Source organism: Rosa rugosa, chromosome 3 (assembly GCF_958449725.1).
Source record: "Rosa rugosa chromosome 3, drRosRugo1.1, whole genome shotgun sequence".
Classification (NCBI taxonomy): domain Eukaryota; kingdom Viridiplantae; phylum Streptophyta; class Magnoliopsida; order Rosales; family Rosaceae; genus Rosa; species Rosa rugosa.
The window spans coordinates 29,421,986-29,449,754 of NC_084822.1; the positions used below are offsets into that span (position 1 = coordinate 29,421,986).

Consider the following 27,769-nt stretch of genomic DNA (forward strand, 5'->3'; position numbering starts at 1 on the left):
CCCTACTCCAGAGTTGATAGTGGTCTCAGACTTGAACTATAACTGCTTAAGGGAAAATAAGAACTACTGCTCACACATAATAATTCAGGTGTTAATATGAGCTTTATTAGCCAGCACGTTACGGCCTTGTGCTTATCCCGGTTTTCATGAGTGCATTTCAAGAATAAGCCCAATTCTCATAGAGAGCAGCCCCACTCTCACACTCATATAGGTAAAATCCGTCAAGAATGCTCTTGTAACTATAACATCCCACTCATATGAGCTACAGATTTTATTAAGAGTTTTAAGTAAACTCAACCTTCATATACGTTACAAGATTAATGCACTTACATCATAGGGATGAGTAAGAAAATATAGTGCATTTTTCTTACGGCCACCTTATGATTCGTTTTTCCCATTGAACCCAGTTTTTAGGATCTCTAATCACCGGGTTGGGTGTCCTCATATATGGCTCATGACGATATGGGCTTCAATCCCATCCCCCTCGATGTACTCCAGACCTTATCTCTTGCCAAGCCCTTAGTTAAAAGATCTGCAAGATTATCGCATGATTTAACATAATTCACATTAATAATTCCATCACTCAAATATGATCTCACAGTACTGTGCTTTCTTCTTATAGGTCTGGATTTACCGTTATAATAACGGTTATTTACTCTACCAATAGCTGCAGTGCTATCACAATGAATCAATATAGGTGGTATAGGTTTTTCCCACAAGGGAATTTCATGCAATAAATCTCTCAACCAATTTGCTTCTTCACTTGCTGAAGCTAGAGCAATAAGTTCAGCTTCCATGGTTGAATTAGAGATTATTGTTTGCTTCTTTGATTTCCAACAAATAGCACATCCACCTAATGTAAAAATATAACCAGTGGTAGAGAGAGAATCACCTGACAGAGTATTCCAATCGGCATCACAAAAGCCTTCAAGTACAGCAGGATATTTTTTATAAAATAATCCATAATTTTTAGTACCAAGCAAGTATTTCATAACACGCTCAATTGCATGCCAATGTTCTTTACCTGGTTTACTTGTGAACCTGCTAAGTACTCCAACTGCATATGCAATGTCAGGTCTAGTGCAGTCAGTTGCATAGCGCAAACTGCCAATTATGCTAGCATATTCCTTTTGATTATTCACATCATTTTCACTTTCAACAGGAAAGAAGCGAACACTAGAATCAAAAGGAGTAGACACATGCTTGTGGCCAACATAATCATATTTCTTCAAAATTTTCTCAATATAATGTGACTGATCAAGAAAAATATCATCACATGTTTTTGTTATTTTCATGCCCAAAATAACATTAGCCTCACCAAGATCTTTCATATCTAAATTGCTCTTAAGCATAGTTTTTGTCTCATCAATTACATGCAAATTTGAGCCAAAAATTAACAGATCATCCACATAGAGGCTAATAATAACATGTGAATTTTTCCAAGATTTATAATATATGCATTTGTCACATTCATTTGATTTATAACCATTTTCAATCATGCAGGAATCAAATTTTTCATGCCACTGTTTAGGAGCCTGCTTTAAACCATAAAGGGATTTAGATAACTGACATACCTTGTGCTCTTGACCAGGTTATATAAAACCTTCTGGTTGGTCCATATAGATCTCTTCATCTAAATCACCATTTAGAAAAGCTGTTTGCACATCCATTTGATGAATAATCAAATCATAAATTGCAGCAATAGTAATCAATAATCTAATGGATGTAATCCTTGTAACCGGAGAAAAAGTATCAAAAAAAATCTAGATCAGCTTTTTGCTTAAAACCTTTAGCAACAAGTCTAGCTTTATATTTATCTATACTTCCATCCGGTTTGAGCTTTTTCCTAAGGACCCATTTACACCTAATGGTTTTAAACCCTGTTGGTAAATCTACTAATTTCCAAGTATTATTAGAAATTAGAGACTGCATTTTATCATTCACAGCCTCTTTCCAGAAAATTGCACCTGGTGATGATAAAGCTTCATGCAAAGAATGATCATAATTAATAATTATTATTCTCAGCAAGGAATAATAATCATAAAAATGATCAGCAAGACAGTTCAAGAGATAGTACCGACAATTATACTCATCCTTTTGAAAATTTTCAACTTTTTCTTCATGAGCAAGGAGTTCATCATCCTTCATGCCTTCGGTACTCTTCTTTGATGAATTCTTCTCCGTTAGCACATAGGCAACTTTGAGAAGATTAAGGTAGAAGAGAACTTTTCCCTTCCATCTCTTGAAATGTGCACCTTTGAAGCGGAATGGCTTGTTGAGATCTCCCACATTGTCAAACGGCTTCTCTTGAGTACGCTCCATATTGTTGAATCTCCTTAAAATTGTTGGTGAAATTACAATAAAATAATTATAATTTCTCTTGAGAAACTCGTTGACAAAAGGCTGAGGCGCGGGTATCTCGCTCTCTTTAAGGAGATTCAAGCCCTCTGCGGAACAATGCCGGTGTAATACCCCGAAAAATCCAAATTAAATTCCGTGGATTTTTTAGAAATGATTTCACGATAGTGGGAGCGAGTACGAGTCTCGGAGAAGTTGTGGAATTAGTTTGAACGATTAATTTTCGAAATCGAACGTTATTTAGGGGCTCGTGGAAATTGACTTTTTATACATACGGAATTTGGGAAAACTTCCTGCATGAAAGTTGTAGGGCTCGTCGATACGATCTCGTGCATATGTGGAACACAATATTCGAAGTTCGTATGAATAAGTTATGAATATTTGAAATTTGGGAATTTTCTATAAATAGGAAAAATTTCTGATTTTTTCATTAAGGACGAAAAAATCTAATTTTTGCTAAACAGTCCCCGAAACCCTCCGTTCTCTCTCCTCTCCCACGCGGCCGAACCGCTCGACCCGACCCGGCCGAACGGCCCTCCTCCGGCGTCCTCCAGCCCCGGACCCGGACACCACCGTGATCGCCGCTCCACGCCCAGACGCCCTCCGGTGTGGTCTTGGCCCGCCGCTGCCCCGAAAGCTGGATCGAAGACACCCAGACGAGCGAAACCGACCCGGCCGGAAAACGTCGACGCCGGCGTTGCACGGGCCGATCCTTCCCATTTTCGTGATCTCCTCTTCCCCCTGATCATCCCCATGTAAGTCTTTCATCACGATTTTGAGTGTAGACCGCTAGATCAAGGTTTGACTTTTTGAACGCCTCTGATTCAATCTAGGATCCGATCGTGCGGCCGAGATTAATCCAACTTCAACGCTTGATCTAGGACGATCTAGGCCGAACCAGGCTTAGCTCCAGGTATGAAAGTTGATCACCCTTTCATTTTGAAGAAGTTTGTAGTTGACGACTTTTGCATCAGAGGTGGTTGACCTTCGTTGACCGCCGCGTTGACCACCGTCTGACCTCCGCTTGTGGCGGCGGGTCGGACCTTATTTTGAGTTTATATTATCTGGACGATGATCTACGCATCCATACGAGCGTTTTGATATATTACAAGGTTATTTTAGAAAATGTGGATAAATAATGGATTTACGTTTTGACGTTACTATTTAACGTTTTTACGGTTTATCTTCGGTTTACGATCTGCGAAGATCTGACCATCGGTTTTACTTCAAATTATAACATGTTGATCGTATGACTGTCCCGATGACTTTGTGTGGTCATGGGCGAAGATCCGACCGTTGGATCTTCGTATAAATGCAAAACAGTGATTAGGGAGGCGATTCGTGAGAATCCGTCCGTCGGATTTTTGTATAAATTTGTGAAGATGTTAGTAAGGATGATTCAGGAAGATCCGACCGTTGGATCTTCGTGATGATTTTTGGAGGGTGATCCTAAAGGCGATCCGTGAGGATCCGACCGTTGGATCATCATTTAATTTCGATCCGACCGTTGGATTGTCGTTTGAGTATGTTTTTGAGTTGTTGGCTAAGTTAAGGTCATGTTTGACTAGGTGATTGACGGTCTTCCTTGGGTGAGCGGTTTCGGTGTGTATTGTGTTGAATTGAAGACGCAGCGGGAATATCGAGGTGAGTAAATCGCACATGGTTCATTCACGAACCGAAATTCGGTGATTTTATTTAATTGGGAAATTGTGGAAATTGTTTTATGAAAATAAATATTTGTTTTAAATTATATGGACTTGATCGACTACGGTCCATAGGTAAGTAAAATGTATTTAAACTATAAAAATGAATTTCTAGATTTTATTGCATGTGAACTATAGTTGGTATTAGTGGTCACTCTTGTATGGGTGACTACGTATATATATATTTACATGGAATATATATTGGATGGTGTGACATCGGGTGAAGTATTGATGTGATTTACTGAGTTATATTTTGAGCATTACCCTTTGGAATATGTGATTTATCTTAGATGTTGTGTTGTCTATGATAATGGGTAATTGAGTAAAGTGCGATAGTTGAGTCGTTGAGATGAATTAAATGAGGAGTCGAGTGAATTGAGGAAAGCAGTCATTCGTAAGGTGAACCTTGGCCCAGGTGACACTTTACGATACAGTTAGAGCTCTAGTCTGTCTGCTGTCATACTGCTTGGGGGATAAACGAGTTATCATATGCCCTTGGGTATGACATGACATACTGAATGGGGTGATTAATATAATTAATCATAAGCCTGTAAGTATGATATACTGAATGGGGTGATTAATCTAATTAATCATAAGCCTGTAAGTATAATATACTGCATGGGATGATTTATATAAATAAATCATAAGCCTGTGAGTATATATTGAGTAAACAGTTGTTTGTTTTTGAGTAGTCATGTTGAGATGTGAGTTGATTGATGCTTGAAGTGACGTTGTACACTTCAATTATTATGCAAAGAAAATACTTGAGTTGAATTTATGCTTGAGTTGATTTGGTTACTTTAAATCGTGCAATCCTTTCATTTACTCATACGAGCTTTGCAAAAAGCTTACCGGGTTTGTATTGTTGCAATCCCGGTACACTATTCAAACGGTGTAGCGGGTAATCCTGCAGGTCAGGAGAATCAGGACGGTGATCGTGCGGGTTAGAGAATTTGTTTTAGTTTTACAGCAATTGTAATTGTGAGGTGAGTTATGCTCATTTGAGCCTTACAATATAATTTGGTGAGAGTGTGCTGTAATAAACAAATTTGAGATTTGGTTTATGTAATATCGAGCGATGTGAGGTGTGGTTGTTTTGAGAAAAAATTCAGGTTGTATTTATGTGAGTTGTATTAATTCATGTTTCGGACTTGGATTTGTTATTCAAAATCCGGGGCGTGACAGCCGGTGCACCAGAAATCTCTTGACTTGTCCCCTCCAGGATACAACAGCCCAACAACAAGTTGTATGGCTCACACCAATCTGCACAAATTGGAGGAACCCAAAGCTCCACTAAAAGACCTTTCTCTGGTCAAAAAATACACAAGACTCTTTGGGGGATTTTGGAAAGAAAATTGATGGACGAATAGTAGTGTTTCGTAACAATATTACGTAAAAGCAATTATCTGTTTGAGCATGCAACAAATGGTGCTATTTATAGGCTCTTAGGACACTCCCTACCATTAATAGGGTAGTAACCAAAAGCCATAGGTTACAAGAATTAAAACCCAAAATAAATCAAAATAAAACACCATGAGATACAAAATAAAATTCAAAATAAATTCTGAATTTAAACACATAAATAAATTCAGAATTTAAACACAAAATAAATTCACCCAAATTTAATTTCAATTATAAAATATTAAAATGTTACGACAAGAGGCAATCTCTCTCTTTTATTAGGGTATACAGCCTTTTTTTATCAATTAAATTCAAATGACTGTAGAAAATGACCACCATAACAAATTAGCTTGTCGGACCACAATTTCATAACAAACATCGGCCATTGTGCCATCACATGCAAGCTCCACTCTTGCCATCACAAGAAGAACCACTGCAGGAAGTATATGGCATCTGTTTATGTAGGATACTTGACATAATTGACTGGAGTGAAAATATTCATTCTAAATTCTAGAACTATATGATCCAAACAAAATACTCAGATACTAATACTAGATGCAATTCAAAAACTAGAAAAAGTACTCCAACCTTTATTGGATGTTTCATGCAACATAGAAACCTGATGGATCACAAAAAACTCAATGACTTGATGCTGTAATTGCGAACAGAGTTTGTAATTGCAACCAGATCTTTAAGTTCGAGTACTATGTGTGTGAGTTGAAGCATATATACCTTGTATATATTGGGAAAAATTGATCCCATATGCCTTGTGTTGAATCTTCTTATTCCCGTCTAAGTAAAATGACTTTGGATAGATCTGGCTTTGGGAGTTCTCCTTCCTCATCCCATACAAAGAGCCTAACTTCTTCCAAGACTACATACATCTGTTAATTTCTGGATTCTTGATAAAATATATCACAAGAATATGCAATGAAACGGTAAAGGAAGATAAAGAACAGTGAAAAGATAGAAAGTTCATCAAGCACGGAAATTGGCTGCAGGTGGTTTGTAGAAAATTCTTCTGCAAGATCCATGGGGCACTTGAGAAGCACAAAATTGTTGTATTTAGTTGTCTCCCTTTGCCCAAACAGGTACAGAATATATCAGGGTCCCTAAACAAAATGAGGTGCATATGGTGACTGTGGCGTAGATGTATGCTCTCCAGGGGTATTTACTTTCTCTCATTGCATTAAACTCGGCAATGAATGTAGATACAGTACTCAGGCAACCCAAAAATCCAAATTGTATGCCTGTTGCAACAATATCGCAAGTCTTGGTATTTACCTAGTAAGCACAAACAGAATAATATTAGTCGTTAGCTTTGCGGGGATTATGTCATGTAATGTTCACAAGTTCAATGCATATGGACCAGGTTAATGCAGCTAGCATGATAACAACTAGAATCAGGAGTCAATAAAGAGAGATCAATGAGTAGTTATGAAATTCGCATGGTTTGGCACCATGCATGCTCAACTATAGGCAGCATAAGGTATGTTTTCTTGCAGGTTCTTTGAAGAGAACTAACAAATGGCCCTAAAAATCTTAAAACAAAAAATTAAAAAATCTAAAACAAAACTAAGAGAAAACTACACTTGTAATTTGTGAACAATTCCTATCCAGTATGATAGGATGACATATAAAACTTAAAGGTGAGGATGTAGGTTTAGTCATGGTATGGGATCTGAACAGAAATCAGATGACAAAACCTTACCTCTCTCTTTACAGTAGCAAGTGCCGCCATAATACAAGCTGCAGAAACATTGGCAATTAGAGTACCAAATGGAACCCATTTTAACAACCCTGTCTTTCCCAATCCACGTCCATTTAGTCGAGCTAAGAACCACCTGACCCAGACTCCTAGAGGTCCAACGATGCAAGCCAACCATAGTTGTGTCTCACTGCTGTTGCTGTTAAACTCCTGCCTCATCAATATTCCACTCATAGTCCATAATCCAGCTAGCAACAGCAGAAACACTGCCAAAACTGCCAAGTGACGCTTGTGGCTGTCAACCCTCCAGCTCTTTCTAGAGCTAGCAACACCATACCCTGAATTCCTTACAAGCAGCTGCCTAAAACACTTGGATGTTTCTACCCCAAAAATGATGGAGTAGGCAGCAAGAAACAAACCTGAGCACCAATTACATACAAGAGAAGCTCATATTAGCCAAGTCAGTTAAGCTACATTTGGATTTGATCGTGGATAAGTTTAAAAAGGCCCAAAGCAGGATCCCAGCCAGATACCTGTGAAATTTAAATACAATGCTTGCAGCAACAATCAACATGTCTACCATGGCATTTAAAGTTTTCCATGTTACCTATTAAAAAACCGAGACCAGCAAAAACCCAATGGCCTTCGACACTCAGTTCAAGCATTTTCTGGTTCCAACCACTAAAAGTTGTAACACTTCCCAGGTAACCTGTTGTCAATCCAATTGCCAAAAAATCTGACCTATATGATATATCTGCTTTAAAAACAACACCGCACCACCCCATCAAGAAAGAGCCAACCTACAAATGCATTGGAACATAATCCAACATTATCCACATCAATATCCTACAAGTATGATGTCAAAATGATATGAAGAAGAGCCAAGGACTATGGAAACGAAGGTCATAGGGAAGTTTTAGGCCATGTTCAATAAAAGTTCCTCCTGATTCTTGTAATTAAACTATCTTATGGGAAAACATGTTTATCAATAAGTTACCATATTAGAAGGAAGATCAAGGTAAAGAATTGTTTGGTCACTTGTCACACCAGCAACTCCGGGGCCGAACAATTTTTGCAGTAGATATCTCGTTAAGACCTGCATACTGTAACATGTCAAATAATCTATTTGCCAAGAAGGTTTGCTGCTATGAAATAAAGAAACAACAAGGTATATTTACAATGGTATAATCACTCTTGTCAAGAGAAACAGAAATCTAAAACTTTTGTATACAACCTTTTCTACGCAAAAAGTACTTTTCTACATGATATATGGTAAGAGTTGGCCGGTTCTCACAAGTACATCACAATGAATATGGAGCTATGGAAATTGTCAGTTGTTTCACTAACGCAACAAGATCCAATTTTTGTCAAATGAATGCTGCCAATAGCTATAAAACTCAAATAGTATTAGCATTGAAACAAGATGCACCAAAGAATATATACACTGAACAATATTTAAGTGTGTTACCCCAAGAATGCCAAAGAAGGCTAGATGAGTCATACATGAACCATACTCCAACAATTTTGGTATTCTTTCTGTACTTGCCTGCACATGTAAAGAACCATAAGTGTTTCCTACAAGCATGATCTGACAAAGAAAAAGAAAAAATGTAAACATCTTTAGTTTTGTTGGTTTCCTGATCAATAGACATGAAGAACAAAGGCCATGTCCATGTTCTGGGACCTAACAAAGATTTCACCAAAATCTCACTTGGTTTTTCTCCTCATCGCGTACTATGGCATCAATAGACAGGGGAGAAATGATTCCCTCTGGCAAACGCGACACTGTGGAGATTGCATGGGATGCAGCAGGATCATGACGCCAGAATCCATAGGATTGCAATTGAATATCCTCTGCAGACGAGAAGTTGAAACTGCCACTCACACTGTACCTGTTGCTGTGAAGAGCTCGATCCCCAATATCTCCCACCTCTGACACACTCTCACTTCCTTCATCTACTTGAGAGGTATGAGCACCTAATGAACTTAAAGAGCGCCACCTTAATGAAGAACTGGCACTTCTTGTCACATCGATCGATACACTTGCTCTCAGTTCAGAGTCATTAGTCCCACTGTACTCTCCCCCCTCCATGACCATGTACAGGGCTTGATTCTTGTTTCAGTAACTTCACGAGTACCAATATATAACAAAATCAGAATGTTGATTAAAAAAAAAAAAAACAGACATGAAAAGGAAGAACAAACGTTGTAGTCAAATTGACAAAAGTACTACAGCTTCTAATGTTGAAATGTCATAATTTGTTCCTTGTAAGAAAATGCCAAGTTTCCCACCTGCTCTACAGTCTAGACTCAAACAAAATGATGCCAATTCTTTCAGCTCTGTAAAGAAGAAGTCAGATCTAAGATATTAAAAATAATGTTGAAATGTCATAATTTGTTTCTTGTAAGAAAATGCCAAGTTTCCCACCTGCTGTACAGTTTAAACACAAACAAAACGATGACAATTCTTTCAGCTCTGTAAAGAAGAAGTTAGATCTAAGAAATTAAAAATAATTGATATTTTTGATATATAGCATAGCTCTGTCAGCTATGACATGGAGGAAAGAAAGAGCTCAACCGACTCTTCAAGAAGTCCACAAATCATTCAACAATAATACAACCTATATATTAATGTTAAGGGGCCGTGACCACTTACCCAATTTCAGCATGAACATTGCCCACTTACTCCACCAAGAGTTTTTTAACCTCATTTACCCAATCTAACATCTAGAGACAATTTTGCCCCCTATTATTTAACTCTATCCTCTCAGACTCTCTCTCTCTCTCACCGATTTCTTCTCTCACCGTAGACTTTCCTTCTCTCCTCGCCGGAACGCCGTCAACCTCATTCCATCCCCGCAACGCAGTGGAAAACCGTCTCCAACCATTCCCTTCCCCATGCCGGAATCAAAAGCCCAGACGCAGATCGAAAAATTCCGATCGGATCCAACCCATATCGGGCCAGATTGCGCCGAGCCAAGCAACGTCACCACAATCCCATCAACTCCAGTCCACCACCGAATCTACGCCGACACACCGATCCTAACCCGCAGCCAGCAAGAAAAGAACCATCACCGGCCAACAGACATGATCTGCTCTACCATCCCACCGATCCTAATCAATTCCAGATTCGTTTTCAGGCGGAGAAAGAATCGCCGGCGCTGCAAGTCTCAGGATCTGGCATTGAAGCTTGCGAGCATGGGGCCAATGGGGCAGCGGTGCTTGGTGCTGGAGCAGAAGATCGCGGCCCAAAGCTTCAAGATCTAGGCGCTCCGGTCGGATATCGAGTTTGTTCATCCCCAGTCGCTCTGATCTGGTGCCCAGAGCAATTTCTGGGTGCCCATAACACTTTTTTTTTTTTTTTTTTTTTTTTTTCCGGTATCCTGAGATTGCAATGTAACTGTGGGGTTTGTTTAATGGTCTACTGGGGGGCAGTAGACACATTATTGGCCCCCAGTAGACTTTGATACGAGGGACCTGGATCACTATAGTGTGGTGTTTTGATAAGTTACATGTTGTTTTCAGTGTATTAAAGTCAAATTATCTGTGAATCCTACAAAATGGTGCATTTTTGGTGGTCTATTGGGAGGCAGTAGAGACATTGGACTTTGTATTGAGGGGCAATAATATGATAATTGGGAGGCACTAATATGATTATTGGGAGCCAATAATATGATTATAAATTGATCAATTGTGCCTGTAGTGTATTCATTTTGGTTTTGGGAGTTCATACAATTCACTGGACGACAATAACACGATTATTGGAGGCAATAATATGATATTTGGGAGGCAATAATATGTTTTTTGGGGGGCAATAATATGATTACTGGGGGGCAATAATATGGTTACTGGGTATTCTCCGGTCGCCGGATTCCTGTCCCCGGTCGCCGGATTCCTGTCTCCGGTCACCGGAGTCCGAGGTCGACCACTAGTCACCGGAGTCCGGTCACCGGAGTCGGCGGTCGGCTGCTGGTCACCGAAGTCCGGCAAGGTGGAGGATGATTTCTCCCTCTAAGTGAGAAAGAAGGAGAGGGCAAAAAAGTCCCAAAAATAAATAAAAAGAAATAAAAAAGAATTAATTGTGTAAAGGGGAAATAATCCCTTAGAGTGTTTTGGGTAAATGAGGTTTTTAAACTCTTGGTGGAGCAAGTGGGCAATTTTTAAGCTGAAATTGGGTAAATGATCATTTCCCCTAATGTTAAATATTACTTTGTTTAATAGGATTTTAGATACATCAATGTCTTTGATATGTTTAACAATGGGAGAAGTCAACACACAAAATTCCTTCAACAGGTACTGCAATCCTAGTGTAACTGGCCGGACGGAGTTTGTCAGTTTGTGTGAAATGTTTCCATGTGAAAAAGACCCTAGCCACAAGTGTTAGCTGTTACAGATAACTAAGATAGTAATAAATAGGTTAAATTTTCTTGTCGTACAAGTTATGAACAAGCTAAAACCAACTATAAGCCTCCAGCAGTACATTTACCCAGTAACTTGTGATACAATTTTTCTTTTGGTCAAACTTGTGATACAAATTGAGATTATGGAATACAAACAAATACCAAATTTGTGGAGTGTCAAAATCTATGGTCTTCGCGAGAAAGAAAGCTTATGTTGAGTCACTACTACTCCATATTTCTCCAATTCCTCAGGACGTACAATTCCACAAATTTCAAAATTGATGAATGTAAGCCATTAAAAGTACCATCTTGGAGGAAGATTTCATATCTGTTTGATATGGAGAAGTATCAAGGACCCTGATCTAACCTAATCCTAACCTCAATTCTCTGCCCACCATCACCACTTGGGCTAAACCGAAGGGCTCCTAATCACTTTAAAAACTCGAAATTTAGCCCTAGTTAAAAAATAAATAAATAAATAATCTAATTTACAGTGGTATTCCTTTGTTTATGAGGAGAAGTAAAAGACTACATCAAGTTGTAAACCTGCTTCCACTCTTCCTGATTGTGTAAGGTTCCGCCATAAACCATCCCAGACTACATAAGTGATAACTGATAAACCATCGTCCTATATTTTAGAATTCTTTAAGTTGGCAGCGATTCCTAGCTTCACTTGGTGAGAGACAATCCATTCGAGAATTCCAAAACTATGTGTTCGATCTGTAGTGTTTTCGATTTAGACGAAATGTAATGTTTGTGTGTACGCAGGGCATTATTTCTATGTTCGAGTACTGATAAAGGTGAATTACCTTGGGATCCCTTGACGATACTTTCATCACTCTTTTTCCTAAGGCCAATAGCCCCTACATCGATAAAGATGCATTAGTAATTGGCAATAGCTATGCCACGTACAAGGTGGTGAAGATGTAGGGGCTGTGTGACTATTGGTACAAAACAGGATGTGGAAAACAATAGTTCCACATAGTGGTTGAATTATTCCTAATAGTATCAAGGTATTTTGGGATAATACCCCGCACATGTTGACGTCAAGGTGGTTAAGTGGAGACAATACCGGCCGGTACTATGACTAGGAGTATTCTGTTCTCCAAAACAATTAGTATTAGAGCCGAAAGTTCAGCTGGGACACATCATCATTCAACAGCAGCGGCGGATAGCCAAGGTGACAACTTAAAGATGCAAGGGCGGATAGAAGAAAAAACCTATCAAGGTAGAGCCGGGTTGAAAGCTCAGGGTGAATATATTAACTTGAAGGCTAGGTGGAGCAAGGACGATGATATGACTCAAGAGAATGATGGATGGTGGGAGATTTGTACCAGTATCTCGCCAAATGCTGAGGTTGTGTGGCTCGATATGAATTTGGATGTGGAGAAGGAGAGTCCCACATTGTAACAAAGACACAACAACATAAGGAATATAAATTGTTATATTATTCCTAATAATACCGAGGCCTTTCTGAATAAAACCTAACATTCACTGTCCAGAATTGCTCGCAAAATTTATATGAAATCTGTACTCACTCCATATTCGATGATTGGTGAGTTCTTAACATTCTGAAAAATGCTAGATGTCAACACTCAACACTCTACATAACACCTCGACAACTGCTGAACTGGAATTATGTGCCCTGTGCAGTTCTTCTGTTGTCCTTATACTCACATCAGATTCACCTGCATGGCCTGAATTTCCTAGCACAAAGTTAATGGTTGTTCTGTTTTTATATGCTTTACATTTCCTTTTACAGGTTACTTGTATCTGTTATTTTAGGCTTGGCATCCTTGCCTCTGGCATGGAGGGGGGCTTTCTTATTTAAGAGGATTGCTGGTTGCCTTTTGTTTCCTATGTTCAGTTTATCCTTGTAAATAAGAATGCTTTGAATTGAAAAGTTATGCTGTTTTATTAAGACCGATTCACTTTTGCAGGGACAAAATTCTTTGTTGTCAGTGAGCTTAGGACACAGCAGATGGAAGGTCTAGCTCTTGAAACACATCTATGAGTTGTACACTATGTCTTGAAGAACCCCTTCTATGAGATGGTGATGCCTGTCCGATACGAGCTCTTTGATACCAATCTGACACAGGCAATGCAGAAGGATCGTGATGACTTGTTGGCCCTATGATCGATGTGGAGACATGTATCTTGCCATCTTCTTGTTTGATATATTTTTCTCCAGATACAAATCTTCCGAGTAATCTTATCTTCCATTGACATGAGATATGTGTCGTTTGACATGAGCCCACTGTATGTTTATTCTAATGGGTTTTGAAGAATTACTACTTGTTTATTTTCTACCAAAATGAAGTCTTCGACTTCTTCTAATCAAGATCCATTTGAATCTTGAAAGATCAGATTGCTCATTCCAAACTACGAGCTAAACAAATTATCGAACAGTTACTGAAGCAACAAAAGAGGAGCCATGGAGGAAAACGATTGTATATATGTGAATGGGGCTGATCAGTTGCTACTTATTTCTTTCAACAGGTTCACTGGACTCGATGGTATCATGGTACAATGAATGGAATTTCACAGCTGCCTACTGTATTTCTTCCCAGTACCGATTTCACATGATTAGATAGTTCCAAAACAAGGGGAAATTGTAAATGCTACAATTTCACAACTTGAATTGATATGAATTGACATGAGATCACCAACATAAAATACCAAGCTTTACAGTTTGCTGATGCAGGTCTTGGAGGGGCTTCCCATGGCCTTAGCTTTCTCTCTCAGTACATACTTCTGCACCTTCCCAGTTGAAGTCTTTGGCAAATCTTCAAATATAACAGTTCGAGGAGCCATGTAGCGGGGTAACCGATCCCTACAGAACTTAATGATATCCTCTGCACTAGCATTACAACCATCCTTCAATTTCACAAAAGCACAGGGTATCTCCCCCCAATATTCATCAGGCTTTCCCACAATAGCTGCCTCAAGAACATCTGGATGCCTGAAAAGTACTGATTCCACCTCAATTGTGCTAATGTTTTCTCCACCAGAAATTATAATATCCTTGGAACGATCCTTTAGCTCTATGTAACCATCTGGGTGTCTGACCGCCAAGTCCCCACTGCGAAACCATCCACCTTCAAATGCATCCTGTGTTGATTTATTATCTTTCAAATATCCATTCATAACAGTGTTGCCCCTGAACATAACCTCACCCATGGTTTTTGCATCAGATGGAACACTCTTCATCGTGACCGGATCTTTAACATCAAGTTCCTCCATTCCAATATGTTGCAACCCTTGTCGTGACTTGATTTTTGCTTGTTCATCTCGAGGTAGGGAATCCCATTCAGGTTTCCAAGCGCAAACTGTCCCAGGACCATAAGTCTCTGTCAAACCATATGCATGTGTTACACTGAACCCTAGCTCTTCCATTTTGAACAGTACCTGGGATGGTGGTGGTGCAGCCCCGGTCATCACCACTACCTTGCCCGGAAGTGGCCTCCGATCATTTTCAGGTGCATTTACAATCATGTTTAAGACAGTAGGTGCACCACCCATGTGGGTCACCCGATGCTGAGATATACTGGTGAAAATTCCTTTTGCAGTCACATTTCTTTGGCAGACATTAGTGCCACCTTGAGCAGCCACAGCCCAAGTGAGGCACCATCCATTGCAATGAAACATGGGAACACACCACAAATATACAGGCATTGATACCATCTCATTGAGAATAACTCCTGCCAGAGAATTGAGATACGCACCTCTATGGCTATAAATGACACCTTTTGGGCTTGAAGTAGTGCCTGAAGTGTAGTTGAGCGAAATTGCATCCCATTCGTCTTTTGGTCGTAGGATCTCAAAACCAAGATTTCCCTTTCCTAACAGTCTCTCATATTCTATGTATGCAGAAGGGGGATTGCAGAAGTCAGGAGATGATTGATCACTCTCTGGAATTAAAACTAGAAGAGGGACCTTGGTTCCAGTCTTGGATAAGATATCAAATGCTCCCTTCGCAACATGGATAAATTGGTAGTCTACAAAAATGATTTTGGCTTCTGAATGCTTCATTAATACTGAAACCATTTTTGAATCATGACGTATGTTAAGTGTACACAAAACTGCCCCAGCCATTGGAACACCAAAATGGAGCTCATACATTGCTGGAATATTTGGCGCCAGTGCAGCAACCTGTGAAAATCAACAAAAAGCTTTTTCAAAGCACAGGTGAACAGGGATATCACTATTTAAGTACAAATATGTGCATTGGGGCTTCAAGAATATGGCAAAGAGGACTAAAGTGTAGGAAAGAAAAAGTGACAACAGTTTTTAGGATTCATATCTCAATCCCTTGACCACTTGAGAAATAATAATCATTAAAGAAAATCAGGACAAAGGAACTTTGCACCATGGCCATGTATAAGTAAGTCATACTGGAGAACTTGCATATAGATTCATTTAACTGTAGTCCTTTTTATAAAACACAGAAAGATGACCATTTGAATATAGAATCTCACTACCAAACAAACAACTTGGAACTGAATGTTCAACTGTAGGGCTCAATATTTATGAGTATGAATTTTGGGTGAGACTTAGTCAAACACTCCTTAAGGAGAAACTTTAAAAGACAAATACTTCAGCTGCATCTATTCGAATTAGGCTGAACATGATGATACAGATGCAAAGTCATTAGCTTAAAGCAATGGGTAGCACAAGACTAAAAGCGATCATGCTCTTCAAAGTTCAATCATATGCGAAGAACAAGACCAGGAACCTACCAATCACAACCAGCCTTGTCTTTAAAACTCTGATAATTTACGAACGAGATGTGCACAAGTTGTAGCATTCTAAAAAAAAAAAACAGGAACAGAAAAGAGATAAACAAAGGAAAAACTATATAATCTAAGCTCTTGACAAGCTATTAGCATGCATGCTCATTATCCTATCCGAAGTAGGACGCAAACTGTAAGACTGAACCTTTGATTTAAGCATGCTTTACATCTTTCAAGCTTCATGGTTATTACTTTGTATATGTCTTATGGCTTTTTGCTCATTTGGCTTTATGCCATTTGTTTTTGGTTGAGGGGTTTTGGTTCATGTTCCCGCCTCTTTCTTTGTTCTTGATCATGGTATTCAAATTCCAATCCTATGGGAATGATTATAGCCAAAAAAAAAAAAAATCATATGTGGAAGACACAAAACCAGCAACTTGCCAATCACAACCAGCCTCCTCTTCATCAGTGTGTAAATGTCTGATTGGGATGTTTCACAAGTTAAAATATTTTCCAAAATTAGTACAGTTAAAAAAAGAGAGAAAAAAACCCAATCTAATCCAATCTCTCAGCAAGCTATTAGGAGTACAACTACATAGTATTCAGAGATAAGCCAACACCTCCGAACTCTGAACTTAGAAAAACAATAACATCCAATTGCGAAGTAGTCAACAATGGCTACAAACAGAGAAACAAACATTAAAAGTTCTCAGTTTCTTACCACATCGCCTCGAGAAATTCCAAGTTGGGAAAGAGCAGAAGCAAGTCTGGTGCATCGTTCAAGTGTCTGTCTCCAAGTGTAGACGATGTCTCCATACACAACAGAGGGTCTGTCCCTGTAGACCATGGCTGAGCGCTCCAAGAAGCTGATCGGAGAAAGAGGAACATAGTTGGCGGAGCACCTAATCGCACCCTCCATCAGTTTCACAATCAGGCAGAACCACAAACTAAATATAACGTTTTTATCTGAGAATTTGGTCCTTCAGGAATCTGGACTTGTATAATAATGAATCACGCAAACTATACAACTCTTCGCGTTGAGATTAGCTACAATAGCGGCACAAAGAGCAATATCAGGAACTGTAGCACAGCAATAAGATAAGTATTGGACTAGTATACAAAACTTGAAGGTATGTGCAATGGAAAGAAAACAACAAAGAACGTTGACTCTGTAATATGCTAAAGGTTGAAGGGATTGCCAAAAAAGTCTGTAAATTTTCCAATTCGTGCACTGCTTTGGACATTGGAAATGTCAAATTGTAAACAGCAACTGTGTCCATCACCATCAATATATATATATATGTGGGACAAGAGGAAGCTCCAAATATACCAATTAATCATTCAACAGCATCAACTTATCTATTGATGCTGAACTTTCACGTCACCTTTCATGGTGCTAAAGACATGAAAACCATAACTAAACAAAATGGAAGGTAAAGCAGCACTTCAAGTATTGTTTCCGGTGAAACATTCTTTCTCAAAGGACAAAAGCTCCAAAATCAGAGTAACCCACATCTTTAATCAAAGAAAATAAAGATCGCCTACATCTTTGATCATAAACTAAACATAAACAAAATGGGGATGAAGGTATTCAGAAATGAAGAACTAGAAGGTACCTGACTTGGTTTGTTCCGGGTCTCAGTGGGATGCTGTAGAGTTTGGATGAGCTGAGAGACAAAATCAACCTTCAAATCTCATCATCAAGGTCTGTTGAGATCGATTGCATCCACATGAAGTACTCAAATAATATGAAGAAGAGGGGGAGTCGAGGTAAAGGAGGTGGTATCTGTGCTTCGTTGTGGTTGATGACATAGATGAAGGTAGCGGGTTAGTTCTCCACAAATGTCATTTTCATGTCAACCGTCAAACTAGGGTGGTAGCTGTCAAATTTGTACCGCAAACTGAAGTTACGCTTACCAGATATGTCATATTTCCAATTATGGCAATGAATTTTAAAATAAAATTAACTAATAAAGATAATAGATTCAATAGAATATAGATATAAATAAAATAAAAAGAAATTCCTATAAACACGGAGGAAAGAAACTTCTCGCTATTTCATATCTCTCCACACCTATGGTGTTAGCTCAGTAGTTAGAGCACCCACTACCTATGTACGAAGTCATGGATTCAAGTCACCATGGACAGTGGCGGAGCCAGAAATTAAACTCAAGGGGGGCACCCAGAAATCTTAGAAGAAAAAAAATTTGCATATGTCAAGTAATCAAACTTTAATAAAAATTAATAAATTAGAATAAAGTTACGAAAATATCAATATTTTAAAAAAAGTTATATATATTTTTAATCAAATTTATAGTTTTCTTAATGATGGTTATATATTTTATCTTTGATTTTTAAAATTATAAGAAATAATAGTGTTAAGGTTTAAAAAGTAAGAAATTATATTTTATCTTTGATTTTTAAAATTATAAGAAATAATGGTGTTAATGTTAAAAAAGCAAGAATTTGAAAACAAAACAAAGTCCAATGCTGCAAAGGGCCTCGAACCTGAGACCTGCAGCTACATTAGTAGCTAGAATCAAGGAGCCACCACTGCACCAACTTGGCGTTTAGTTACTAAGGGAAACTCTATGCTACTTATTAAAAATCCCAGTGGGGCACGGGACCCAGTAGACCCTAACATGGCTCCGCCCCTGACCATGGAGGCAGGAGTAATACCCTTTGATCCTCTTTTAAAAAAGAAAAAAAAAAAAAAATCTCTCCACACACATAAGATATGGGCCCCGCTAGTTACTAATTAAAGATAAGTCATTAATAATAATTCTTAACACTAAGGGGGGTGTATTCAATTAGGAGTTTATAGGATTGTTTTGTATTTTAAGAGTTCTTTAAAATCTTGTGGTATTCAATCAAAATTTTAAAAATTTTAAAAAGTCCTTTAAAATCCTGTGGTATTCAATCAAGATTTTAAAAAGTCCTTTTAAATCTGATGGTATTCAAAAGCCCAACGATTTTGAAAGATTTTATTAGATGCTTGATTTTGTAGGATTCTAGGGTGCTTGGTATAAATACCAAACCCTATCAGAAATCCACCCTCTAGACGTGAGATTTTGACGTCTTTGTTTTTTTTTTTTTTTTTCTCTCTCGCACTCTGAAGATGAAAAGACGTCAAAGAGAGAAGAAGATCTTACCTGAGATGACAAACTGACCTGGAGCTGACCTCAACCTGTGAATCTGCTGGAAATCATCACTTGTTAAAAAGGTATTTTTGATACGCATGTTCAATGTTGATTGCAATGGTTTTAGCTATTAATTTGATCAGGTTAGAACGTTTATGCAGACATATTATTCTTCTTTTTGACATTGAAAGGGCGTTTTTATTTGATTTGCTCAAGGATTTCATGTACCTAGATTGCGTATTATGTGTTGGATTCTGCATATTTGGTTTGATATTATACTTGACTTCTTTTGGGGCTTTTTCTTTTTTAGGCTGAAATTTATGTTTGGCTTTGTATTGGACTATTGAGCTTATAGAAAGAGTGATGTCCTTATTAGAAACTAATCAAGTTATCCTTATTTATACCAATGAGAATGACAAGGGTTAGTTTGCATCCAAAAATATGTTGTTGCTGTACGTTGAAAACAATACAGATCTTGTTTTTGTGATCGGGTGCACACAAATGAGGTGGTCAACTGTTGGTGCATACACTCGCTAGCTTTAGAATTATGCCATATATATATATATATATATATATATATATATATATATATATATATATATATATATATATATATATACCCTGGCTCAACACGTTTTCATTCTTCCATTGATTGTAGATTGCTATATGAAGAAGTCCTAGTTAATTAAGTTGAAACTCGAGTTACATTGAAAGCCTCCCTTGAAGCAATCAATAGAATTGTATGCTTAATTTTAACCTAAACTATCAACTGCTCTTGAAGCCTTGCAACTTGAATTGGTGCTTGCTGATCATTCAGGAAGTTCTATTGTGAGTTGCCTTCTTCTTCTTTTTTCGTGTGACCATTTTTAGCTTCAGATCCTTGTTCACTGCTTATGTACTATTCCTTCTGAATATATGGGACATGTATCAGAATCTAACCTTCAAATAAAATAAAAAGAAATTGTGAAAATTTGATGGCATTTGAATCAAAAATGGGGAAAAAATGATTTGCCAAGCATTGGCGGGAAAGTGGAACATTTTGTGATCCTTTCTAGGTGTTTTAATCAAAATGAATAAGATTAATGTCTCTGTAATACTTGTACTGAAAAAATATCAAATGGTTGGAATGTTGAAATTTTTTTCAAGTGGCTAGAATCTTGATACGGACAAAAAGAAAAAGAGAAAAACAAGGGTCTTCTTTGCTTTAATTGAAAGTGATCCTTTCATCATTAGTTAAAGGCTCTACTCTTGGTAGCTAGTTCTATTGCAAATCATACCAGCTGTTATTTGTTGCAATCAAAACTGGTGTAATTTGATAATGGCAAATGTGCCATCTTTTTTATTAGTTTTGACAAGAGTGGCATACTATGGTTTTTATCCAAATCTGCTATACTGTTTGGATTTGCTGCTATTTGCTAGCTTTTACCGTAATAAGGTATCTAGCTAAGTGATTTCTTTTTCATTTATTTACACCCTACTTGTCTTCTCTTTCAAATTTCTGCATTGTCTTTTTTTTTATTTATTCTTAATTTCTGCATTGTCTTTTTTCCAGCTGATCTAACAAGCTAGGTGCTCTTCTTCCATAAATTGTAATTTTAGCTAACTCTAGAGAGCTTTACTTTGCAGGAGAACCATCAGTTTCTTTTGTCTTTGGGGAGCTATAACCCTTGGTCTTTGGAACTTAATTTGAGGTACACTTTGCTTCAGTTCATGAATTTTAACAAATGATAGTGAGGATGTCCTCCACCATGTATTGCATCTTTTAGCTGTAATTTTACTTCATTTGGTTTGTGTGCGGCTCCCTATTTATTTTTCATGTGACTGGTTATGATTTTGATGACTTTGTATGGAAATCTGCTTTATGTAATCTTGAATAGACTTTCTTTCATAATTGGAGACTAGCTATAATCAAACTGCTCTTTAGTAGTGTTACTGATGCAAATATATATGTATTCTAACTAACATTTAATTAAGCTAGCTATGATAAGATTATAACCTTATAGGTAGGGGACTTGCTAGATTGAATCACTCCATTGAGGATTATTGGATGCTGGACTTGCTCTCATAATCTAATCTACATCTTATTTAATTGCCAAGTTGAAATTATGCTAATTTTTTACGGACTAATTAAGTTGCCTTGATGGTGTTGCAGATAGAAAAACTCAATGGAGTTGGAAATTGGAAGAAGGACAAGGCGTGCGGATGTTTTTATCTTGCAATAACTTTGTGCTAGTTGCTCTCAAGTTCCTTCCACACAAGTGGCCTATAGAAGCAAATATATGTGCATAGCTTGTTAGGAACCACAAAAGAAAATAATGTATTGTTGTTTTCTCTCTGTGCCAACTTCAGACACTGATCCACACCTTATGAATTATGAGTAAAAATGTGTATATCACATGCTTGTCAATGAAAATTTGTGGAATGTTTCTTATGATTTTTACAGTAATACTACCTAACTTGTAAGAAACCTTCTCTCCACTCTGGTCATAACCTTTGCTATCATCACCCATAACATGTCTTGTACATTGTCTAGGAAGTGGTAATATGCCATCCACTTCGTCATAAGCACTAAAGGGCCACAAACTCCCCAAAATCTTGTTATGAACCAAAATGCAATTGGCCAATCTCAGAAGCCATCCATGTAGGTTATTGTTTTTGTAGGATATAGATGCAGCCTAATATAAGTTAGAATCTATTAAAATCCAAACAAATCTAGCTACTATAATACAATAGAATCTGTTTAAATCCATATAGAATTAAAACAATCCATGGATTCTGAAGAATCCACGAGAATCCACGGATTATTAAAAGTCAGACAGAATCATTTAAAATCTAGATTGAATACACCCCCCTAAAACTACTAATAAGGACATTTTTGAACAAATTCTCTATTTTAATTCTTGTTCCCCCTGTAACTGTTCATTTTGTTTCTCTTTTCTCCTTATGAACGGTGCAGGGACTGTTCTGCTTTTGATTATGTGAGTTAGTTTTTTACCCCCAGGTTTTTGTCTCTAGATAAGGGGCTCCAGGATTCTATTTTCACTCTTTTAACATCATCCATTCCTCTGCAAAAAACTAGAATCACAGTATAAGTCTTTCTAGTGAGGACAAAATTCCAGCTACACGCCCATTTTCCATTTCCAACTCTAGTACCTGTGGGCTCTGGCTAGTCTTGTCTTTTCGGCCTAACATGTTCCACGTCTCCACCCATCATTATTTTCCTATTTTATCATATATCATACCATATATGATAATATGAACATCAATAATACTAAATTCTACACTATTTGTCTTCTTGTTAATTATTATCGACATATATATACACACACAGCGATGTATCATTTTTTTGGTCATTTTAAAGAATCACATGTGTGACTCACTTTTCAATCACATGTCAACATATCGACCGTTCAGTTTTTATGTCTCCATGAATAGATCATTTCTGCCAATTTTCATTCAAATTGATGATCGTTAATGTACCAAACTAGATCAAATCAATAGATGAACCGAATTTGTCCAAACTGAACAGTTTTTTTCATAATGCTAGATCATGATTATAAATGCCTTAATGATTATCAATTTGGCTGAAATTTTATAGAAATGATCTACTCATGGATACCTAAAAACTAAACGGTCGAGATGCCGATATGTAATATAAAAAAAAAAATAGGTCCCACAAAATCACAAAAAAATCCCTTAAAATGGCTAAAAAAGAATCTCTTGATGGAAGGCCATTGCCCTCATATATACATATCTTTTTTTTCTTCTTTTTTTTAATAGGAATTTGTATTATCAAAAATCAGACATAAAGTAGGCATCAGTCTAACATGCACTTACACAAGAATCCGGTTATAAAAAACTGAGAAACTTATCTAAGCCAATACTAAACTCATTAAAGTCTACGGGACGCTCGCATGAAGCAAGCCTAACCAAGCAAGAACAAACTCACTTTCTAAGGAAAGATCATTCATCTAGCCTAATCTGCCGCCACGCAATTGTGGTATAGATATCAACTAGAAACATATCAGAAAAGCATATAGAAGTTACTCCTACTCAAAAAAGGCATGCATCCAAATTTAGGGCAAGTATTTTTCCCTTAGGGTTGGAGCCAACTCCATCTTCAACAGCTAACAACCACGGTAACAGGTTGGCCTTTTTGCTCTTGCTTGCACTCTTCTGACTACTCAAATCAGTGTCACTCTTCGAACCTTTCTCTTTCCCTGCCGTACCAAGCTATGGTGGTTTTGAACTGGCTATTTCAAGATGGTCACTCAACTCTTGAAACAAGGCCTCCTTGTGCTTGAAATTGAGTCCATCTTGTTAGAATATGTGGACTTAACATCATCTGACATTACATTAAGATAAACCCAATCGATTTAATCCTATGGAAATAACAAGAAGAACATGAATACAACTCTAATTCTGGTTATCTATTGAGGTGTATATCTCTCAATAGAAGTAGGAAACTCATTAGTAATCAACCTGTATTACATTAAGTATTTGTGATCAATTCTAAGTCTCCTATCTAGATAAACATGAAGCAGTGTTGGACTCCTTATGGGATGAGTTCAACTCGTGGTTTTGGCCAATATAAATAGGGAGCAAAGTCCCTGTATTCATCACTGGTTTTAGCATATTGTTCAGCCCCATTCTGAAGCTTTTGGTGTTGACATACAGAAGGCTTTTGTTCCAGTTCTTCTATTCATCCTCATTCCAGGTGCTCAAGATGTCTAACCTAGGCCAAGCTGTTTCTGCAGGGATCCAGAGCGTCATTGATCCAGGTGGAGTCCTTATGCCACTAGGAAAGCAATTCTGCAGATCATGTGTGGATGTTGTGCAGCTGGTTTAATTGATATTGTATATGTGTTGTATGATATGATCTTGTGGTTGATGTGTTCTGTTGTTGCATCATGTGGTTTATCACATCTTTGTGTTATCTGAGCTAAAGCTTCGATCTTTGTGTGAGAGAGAAACATAGAAAGAGAAAGAGAAAAGGTTGTGGGAAATGAGGAGAAGTGATGGGGTTTTTTTTTTTTTTTTTTTAAAAAAAGGGTTGGTGAAGAAGAAGAAATCCAACTTAAGCTTCAATACCCTAATAAAGGCTCGATTTTGCAAGCAAGCAAGAAAGAGAGTAATTCGAAGAACCCTACAGATGGAGGGGAGAGTTGAGTGACCGGAGAGAAATATCGGAAAGGGGGACGCTCTTCAACTTGAACAGCTGAAAAGTAGGCCATGCTGTCAGTGCCACGCCATCATTTGACCGCACAATTGGATGGAGCTCTGAGGATTGGAAACTAAAGAGGAATATTGGAAGTGCAGAGATGATATTGATTATATAAAAAACAAAAAACAAAAAAAAAATAAAAAGACCATGGACTAACATGATTTTCGACCAAAAATTAGATGAGGCAAATTGAACTTAGTCCAAGAAAAAATAATGATAGACAGCAAAAGAATATATGTTTTCCACTTGATAGTCAAATTCCAATCCTGAACTTGAATATTAATAAGATATAAGATGGTAGAGACCTGCTTATGAAAGTGCTGTCTTTAAAAGCAAGTTGCACTATCAAGTCTGTAATAACGTCTTTTGACCGGAGTGCAATATCAGTTGCAGTAGCTAATTTTGCTTCCTTAGCTTGATGGAAAGCTGCCTCCACGCGTTTCAATCTATCCATCAGAAAGTTTACTTCCTCATTTAGTGCTGCATTAGATTCTAATTAATACTATCATACACTTGTCCTCTACACTATCAGCCCGACTTTCAGCTTTTGAAACCTTCTGCTTTAGATGCTTTATCACATTTTCCATATCTATGATAGTCGAATTCAACATGTTTTGTTTCTCCTACCTAGCTTCAGCAGATGCCACGGCATGTTGCAACCGCATGTCAATTCTGTTAACTGTGTCTTAAGAAGTCTGAGCTCTTCATTAAGTTCTGTGTTGGTCTCTGCTAATAATTTATATTTGGCTTCTGCATTTTGAGCCCTATTTTCAACTTTTGCTTCTTTTTCTTTCAGATATGTAATAACATTTCTCATTTCACTGATTTCATCCTCCATGCAATATGCCTCTTGTTCTGAAGAGAGTAGTCTCAGTTTTAGATCCTCTTCAATGTGTTTTGATTCAGTCAATTTCTTTTCAAGATCCATTTCGCTTGCCAAAGATTTCTCTAGCATCCTCAAAATATGTCTCTGATGTTTAACAGTTCGCATTTTCATTAGTACATTCTTGCTTGAAAATATATCATCTTCTAAATGGCCCAGTACTCCTTTGTTGCTATTCCCTATCAATATGCATGCATTAGAATGGAATAAAATCAACAGTTAGTCTCTACTATATCGACTTATGCACTGAAGGTGGTTAGAAAAACCTGCCTGCAGGCCTCCCACTATATGTTTTCTAGCAACCCCATAATATGCATGCATTAGAACGGAACAGAACAGAATGGAAGTAACAGTAACACTCCCTAACAATTCGATTTATGCACCAAAGGTGATTATAATGCATGTCTAGCCTACCATTATAAAATCCCAACAACCTTGATCACCATATACACAATAAGAATGAGACTGGTATCTTACAATTTTCTTCTCCATCGGAGCATGAAAGGATTCTCTGGAACTTCAGAGATTGCATCCTGATTTCAGAGATTTGTTCTTGCAACTGCTTCAAAGACTGCTCAGAATCCTGCAGCTTTTCTTCCATTACTGTAAATGTTTCTCCTAAGTATGTATATAAAGATAGTAGCTCTTGAGCAGCCGTAATCTCCGTTTGAATTAAAGCTATGACCTTATCCAATTCACCTACCTCAGAGTCTAATATTCCAGATAAGAGAGTGAACTCTAGAGCCTTCTCGACAGAACCAACTATTGTCTTCTCTTCCTTGGATATAAAGGCATCAAAATCACTCTCCTTGGTTGCCACATGCATCATAAAACCAATTAAATTAAGCAACTTCTCAGAAGCACATGCTAGATCCAACTCAACTCGAGTTATAACCTCGCCCACATTTTGTAATTCTCTTATAACCATGCCCTCAAATGAAACCCTTTCAAGACTATCAACTCTATTTGATTCTACTACTGGGACGTCAATATTAACATCGTTGCCAAAATCACTTGCTTCATGAGTAGCATCATAATCCATTTTAACTGTGCAACTATTCAAATGGTTCTGAAACCTGAACACCAATAGAACAAAACAAACAGGCGCAACAGAAACATAACAAATGTTAAGAGTTACTACTTATGTAGAAATGGCCTTGAACAATTAGGTTCACGGTTTAAATTCATGCATACTGACTCTAAACCCAAACTCCGAAACTTTTCTGATTTCTTGGTACTATAGAGAAGTTGAATTCCAAAATCAACCTCTAATATTTAGGGTTTAGAGTTTAGGATCCAGGGTTTAGGGGTTTGCAATCTTGGATAATCATAAGTTAATGTTGACATACTGCTGCAATTGTATGACAATTCAACCCATCCAATAAGAAACAAAAATATCAAGCAGACTGTACACATTTACAAGTCCATATTAATAACAAACCATCAGCAATTGGATCAACAATGAATGTACCTAAAGCTTTACACAAACACATACACATATGTATGTATAGGCCCGTTCTAGAGAGAAAACCTCCTTACTTTAATAATTTAAGGATTTTTACTATTTTACACTAGTATATGACTACATGATTCAATGATTTCAACCGGTGATTCTTTAGATTCCTATACAAGAATTGTGCCTACAGGAAATCAACCAAATCCATAATCATTTGGTCATTCAAAATTGTGTAAACAAATGTAGTCCATTACATAAAATTAAAACGAATATTGTGCTAATAAAATGGTAAATATTTTCCTATTTGGCTAACTTTTTGTAAGATTCATATGTGTGTATGTAATTAGAAAATGAATGGTATAGATTATTAAACTACATGCTAAAATAAAAATATCCTCACGTTTCAAGTTTAAGGAGGTGTATATATATACACTATCAAGAACTTAGCTTCATGGTATAGCCTTTTCAGTTACTTAGCCTATCCTCAGTTTTTAGAAGATCAAACTTTTATTGTATCTTAGAAGACAAACAATAGCACCAAGGATCCTAGAATCAAAGAATTCTTTGTTTCTCATATGGTGCTGAAATTCCCACAACATCTGAGGAAAATAAAACAAACACAAATAATCACTACTACAAAAATTGAAACACACAACACTCATCACACAACAGAAGTAAAATCTGCTGTTGTGTATTAACACAAACTCTATCATACAACGGTACAAATATGTTTATGTTGTGTGAATGTAAGCAAATTGAAAAC

At 37.4% G+C, this 27,769-nt stretch overlaps 2 protein-coding genes, 1 long non-coding RNA gene and 1 pseudogene across 7 annotated transcripts; 1 reads left to right on the forward strand and 3 right to left on the reverse strand.

Annotated features, from left to right (window-relative positions):
• Nucleotides 1-5,668: 5,668 nt before the first annotated feature.
• LOC133739513 (fluoride export protein 1-like) lies at nt 5,669-9,400 on the reverse strand. 5 transcript variants are annotated; one of them, XR_009860668.1, is made up of 8 exons: nt 8,882-9,400; nt 8,639-8,716; nt 8,168-8,266; nt 7,778-7,970; nt 7,174-7,589; nt 6,195-6,746; nt 6,051-6,081; nt 5,669-5,895 (listed from the first exon to the last, which is right to left on the reverse strand). XR_009860668.1 is itself a non-coding variant. In XM_062167297.1 (6 exons), the coding sequence occupies exons 1-6, from the start codon at nt 9,266-9,268 to the stop codon at nt 6,528-6,530; spliced, it is 1,392 nt and encodes a 463-aa protein (XP_062023281.1). In that variant the 5' UTR covers nt 9,269-9,400; the 3' UTR covers nt 5,669-6,527. The 5 variants fall into 5 exon arrangements, 1 of the variants encoding a protein (XP_062023281.1); XR_009860665.1 differs by lacking the exon at nt 6,051-6,081; XR_009860667.1 differs by having other exon boundaries at nt 5,669-6,081.
• A 4,605-nt stretch (nt 9,401-14,005) lies between these two features.
• On the reverse strand, nt 14,006-18,119 carry LOC133736522 (butanoate--CoA ligase AAE1). The gene is made up of 3 exons (XM_062164042.1): nt 17,920-18,119; nt 17,025-17,350; nt 14,006-15,722 (listed from the first exon to the last, which is right to left on the reverse strand). Exons 2-3 carry the CDS (start codon nt 17,220-17,222, stop codon nt 14,256-14,258), a joined length of 1,665 nt encoding a protein of 554 aa, XP_062020026.1. The 5' UTR covers nt 17,223-17,350; nt 17,920-18,119; the 3' UTR covers nt 14,006-14,255.
• Nucleotides 18,120-19,396: 1,277 nt separating this feature from the next.
• On the forward strand, nt 19,397-21,796 carry LOC133738157 (uncharacterized). The gene is made up of 3 exons (XR_009859981.1): nt 19,397-19,526; nt 21,070-21,134; nt 21,596-21,796. It is a non-coding gene; the product is annotated as an uncharacterized LOC133738157 (long non-coding RNA).
• A 3,066-nt stretch (nt 21,797-24,862) lies between these two features.
• On the reverse strand, nt 24,863-27,693 carry LOC133738155 (WPP domain-interacting tail-anchored protein 1-like; annotated as a pseudogene).
• Between the last annotated feature and the right edge of the window lie 76 nt (nt 27,694-27,769).